Source organism: Myotis davidii, unplaced genomic scaffold (genome assembly GCF_000327345.1).
Source record: "Myotis davidii unplaced genomic scaffold, ASM32734v1 scaffold399, whole genome shotgun sequence".
Lineage (NCBI taxonomy): Eukaryota > Metazoa > Chordata > Mammalia > Chiroptera > Vespertilionidae > Myotis > Myotis davidii.
In genome coordinates, this window is record NW_006292094.1 from 5,180,009 (window position 1) to 5,184,160 (window position 4,152).

The following is a 4,152-nucleotide window of genomic DNA, read 5'->3' on the forward strand; positions in this document are numbered from 1 at the left end:
GGCGGCGGCCGCAGAGCTGCCCCAGGCCCGGCCTCTGCCCTCGCCGGGCGCCGGGGCCCAGGCCCTGGAGCAGCTGGAGGCGGCGCAGAGCCTGGTGCTGGAGCAGAGCTTCCTGCACGGCATCACCCTGCTCAGCGAGATCGCGGAGCTGGAGCTGGAGAAGCGGAGCCAGGACGGGGCCGGTGAGCGCTGGCGGCGGGCTGGGCGTGGGCGGGTGTTTTCTGTTTTGCTTTTTTAAAAACTTTATGCGATTTAAACGTTTTAGCCCTAGCTGATTTTGCTCGGTGGGTAGAGTGTTGGCCTGTGGATTGAAGGGTTCGATTCCTGTCAAAGGCACGTCCCTTGGTCGAAGGCTCCTCCCTGGCCCGGGTCCTGGTCGGGGTGTGTGCAGAAGGCAACATCGATGTTTCTCTCTGTCTCTCCCTCTCTCTTCCACTCTCTCTAAAAGTCAGTGGAAAAATATCCTCGGGTGAGGACTTAAAAAAAAAAAGATTTAAACATTTAAAAAATACCCAGGATATGGTTTATCCATATTTACTTAAAATTCTTGGTAAAATATACAACATAAAATTTATCTTGACTGTTTCCAAGGGTACAGGTCAGCAGGTTGTGGGTGTTCGTGTTCAGCCAATCGATGGGTTTCTTAGTGGTGACGTTTCTCCTGGTTGTCAGTGGTCGAGTTTTGTATGAGCGATGCTTTGGGTTGCCAGGGGCAGACATTCATTGTAGCTGGCTTAGAGAAAGGCAGGACATTTGTTGGCTCAGGGACAGCAGCAGTTAATTAGCTTCAGGTATGGCTGGATCCAGGCGCCCAAGTCAAGTTATCAGGAGCTTCTCTTCCCACCCACCTCTCCCCCGCCCCTGTCCCCTTGCTCCACTCTCCTCTCTGTTGGCATTCAGGGCAGGCCCACTGTTCTCATGGGGGCGGGGCCCCCCAATATCCATTCCAGGTCCGTGGGCCTGCTCAGCTCAGCACACTCCAGACGAGGCACTTCTTTCCTGGCAGCTCTGGCAGAGATGCCACACTCACTGGCTCTCTGTGCTTCACGCCTTTTGCAGAAGCGAACCCTGTGGCCCAGGACATGGGCAGGACCAGACCGATCGTGCTCCACGCTGGATGGAGTGTCGTCCCTGGGGTGTAGGAGGGGGTGGGCCCCCGAAGGAGGCAGGGTGCCCTCAGCAAAAGGACTGGGCACAGAAATGAGGTGCAACAGAACATCGGGGCGTTCCAAGAAGTGTGCGAAGAGCGGGTTGTGGGTAGACGCGGCCTCGCCGCCCCACGCTCAGCCTCGCGGCCGGCGACAGCTGCCAAGGGGCAGCGATGGCAGTGCCGGCGCCTGGGCGTGCTTCCTCTCGCGCTGCCGCGACGCCCGTTTCCAAAATTGAGGCTGTTCGGCCGACAGTGTTCGCTTTCCACTTAGTGCAGTGTCTTTACTAACCAGTTTTCGGGCTTTTTTTAAAACGTCGTAAATGTTTTTGATTTGAGACATTTGTGTCTTTTACTTTATTTAGTTCATTTTATTTTTTTGTTAGTCCTCACCTGAGGGTATTTTTTCCATTGTTTTTCAGAGAGGGTGGAAGGGAGAGAGAGAGAGAGGGAGAGACTGATGTGAGAGAAACATCGTCTGGTTGCCTCCCGCATGCGCTGCCACCCAGGTGCAAGCCCTTGATCGGGAATCGAACCTGAGACTCTTTGGTGGATGCTCTAACCACTGAGCCCCCGGCCAGGCAGTGTTTGTTTTCTGTTTCTCACGGACTTGCCAGTTTTCGGCCCCTCGGAGGCCCGGCCGCCCATGGCCCGTCCTCACTGGTCAGGCACCTGCCTTTGCCTCTCCTTGTTCCTTCCGGCTGTTGGGAACCATGTGACGTTGTTTCTTCCCGGCCCGCGGGTTTTCCTGGGGGCCTGCTCCGGGGGTGGGGTGCTGGGCAGAGCAAGGCCACGCTCTCAAGGCTTTTCGTCTGGTCAGCGGCCCCCAGGGAGCTGGGACAAGTGCCGCCCCGTTCCCCTCAGGTGTGTGTTTCGTTGTTTTTTTAAAGTTCGTTGCTGCCTTTTGTTGAAATGGTTTGGTGTAAAAAAAATTACTTTTTTTCAAAGGAAATTGAAAACCCTCTTAACGCTACCAACCGGTGGTGGGTTTTCAGGGGGGTCCACCGAGGGGGCTGAGGAGGGTCCGTGGTTTGGGGGCTGCCCCCCACCCTGGTCCCTCTCGCACTCTTGCCTCGGTTCCTGTTGGGGATGCCACGTCCCCTCATTCAGCAGATGCTTACCAGGCACCTGCTGCATCCGGGCACGGTGTTGCTGTGAGGCCCAGAACTGCCTGGTGGGACAGGAGGGGGTGCCCCACTGGGACAGAGACAGCAGGTGGAAGGGGGTCTCCTAGGGGATGGCCAGGGAGGCTCCTCTTGATAAGGGGAAGGTGAGGGAGGACGGCTCTTCCGGGGAAAACCATTCAGGCCACAGGAACAGCAGGTGCAAAGGCCCTGGGGTGACAGTGTCTGGCACGCTGGAGCGAGAGCAGGGAGGCCGGGGCTGGAGTGGCCTGGGAGGGGAGAGGTGGTGAGGAGGTGGGGGCAGTCTCGGGGGGGGGGCTTTCCCTGTGAGTGGAGAGCCATCGGAGGGCCGTTCTGAGCTGCAGCGACAGGATCGGACCTAAGCAGGGTGGCTGTGAGGCTGCGTGGAGGCCCAGGCGAGTCCCTGGGTCCAGGCCAGGTGGGGTGACAGGAGGTGAGGAGCAGAGGTTCTGGGGAAGGAAGTTCAGGCGGGGCCAGCAGCTTCTGCTGCCGGGCAGGATGAGCATGTGGAGGGACCCACGGGGCTGGCCTGTTTCTGAGCTGGGGAAGCTGGGGGGGTGGGGGGCGTTTGGGCGGGAGAACAGCAGGTGGTTTGGACACGGGCCCCTGAGGTGCCCTGCAGCGCTGTGCGTGGTGAATTGTCATCTTCATAAGCTCTTGATGGTGTAACTTACCTGTCGTCATATCCTCGCTTTTGAGCTGTGGTGGTCTGTCATTTCCTCACTCCAGTCCCCGTGGATTTCCTTTCAGAGTGGGCTGTGGGGCCAGTGGGTGAGCAGGGGGCACTGCTCCCATGGCCACGCCACTTCCTGGAGCCGCCAGGCCTCCCATGGGGCTGCCCACACCGAGTGAACATGCCTCCCTCCCGCCAGCCGGCCTCAGCCCGGGACTGCCCTGGCCCCGTGGGGTGCCAGCACACGTCAGGGTTCTGGCCCCGGTCGCCCCACCTTAGTGAGACCAGCAGGCTGTGTCACAGGGTCTGAGAGCCAGGTGTGGGCCGGCTGGCTCCTCCGAGGCCTCAGTCCTGCGTGTACAAGGACGTGTTCTCTATGCCCTCACGTGGCTGTCTCTCTGTGTCTCCGTGGCCTCATCTCCTCTTCTGAGGATGTAGTCATATTGGTGAGGGCCACTTTACCTTGACCACATCTTTCAAGACTGTCTCCAAATAAGGTCACACCCTAAGGTACTGGGGTTCAGACTTCAGCGGGTGATTTTGGGGGGACAGTCACCGTCGCAGCTGGCACTGGTCATCAGGCTGCGCTGCGGTCTCGGTTCTGAGAGCCCCAGCAAGACTGGCTCATGGGAGGGGGAGGGGGTGACAGCCCCCCGTGGGCCCCTCCTCTGCCCCGGAGCAGCCTTACCCAGCAGCTGAGGGTCCTGCGAGGCGTCACCTCCGAGCGGGCCTCGGGTTTCCTCTGACACCCCCACGGGAGCTGATGGGGTTCACCCTGGGCGGCCTCAGTTTCCTTCAGGAGAGAGAAGAGCAAACCGGTGGCTCGCAGCGGCAGTGACAGGCCGTCCGGCTGGGAGTGCTGCTGACACCTAGTGGGCGAGGCTGGTGCGGCTGGGCACCCGCCAGGCAGCCAGGCAGCGCCCGCAGAGCCCACCGGAGGGGCGGGGGCCCCAGGGTGAGGAGCCGGGTCATTCATGATCATTCATGTCGGCTCCGTGGGACCGTACACGTGGGACAGTCACAAAAGCGATCGTGTGTGACATTCCAGAGAAAACGTCAATTACGTGAGAACTCACGTTCACTTGGAAGCAGTCGGATAGTGGTCACTGTGGGCCTCTTCTCCCTGCTGGGCGTTCGAGGGGGGTGGGCTCAGCACCCCACAGTCCTGCCCCGGCGCACAGCGAGGC

The 4,152-nt window shown here is 59.8% G+C and overlaps 1 protein-coding gene across 1 annotated transcript in view; it reads left to right on the forward strand.

Moving 5' to 3' along the window:
- The window catches only part of TNRC18 (trinucleotide repeat containing 18), a 70,330-nt gene that overhangs the window by 16,175 nt on the left and 50,003 nt on the right, over positions 1–4,152 (forward strand). Inside the window, exon 12 of the mRNA XM_015565149.1 lies at positions 1–182. Coding sequence (XP_015420635.1) covers positions 1–182 — 182 coding nt within the window. The remainder of the gene's footprint in view (positions 183–4,152) is intronic.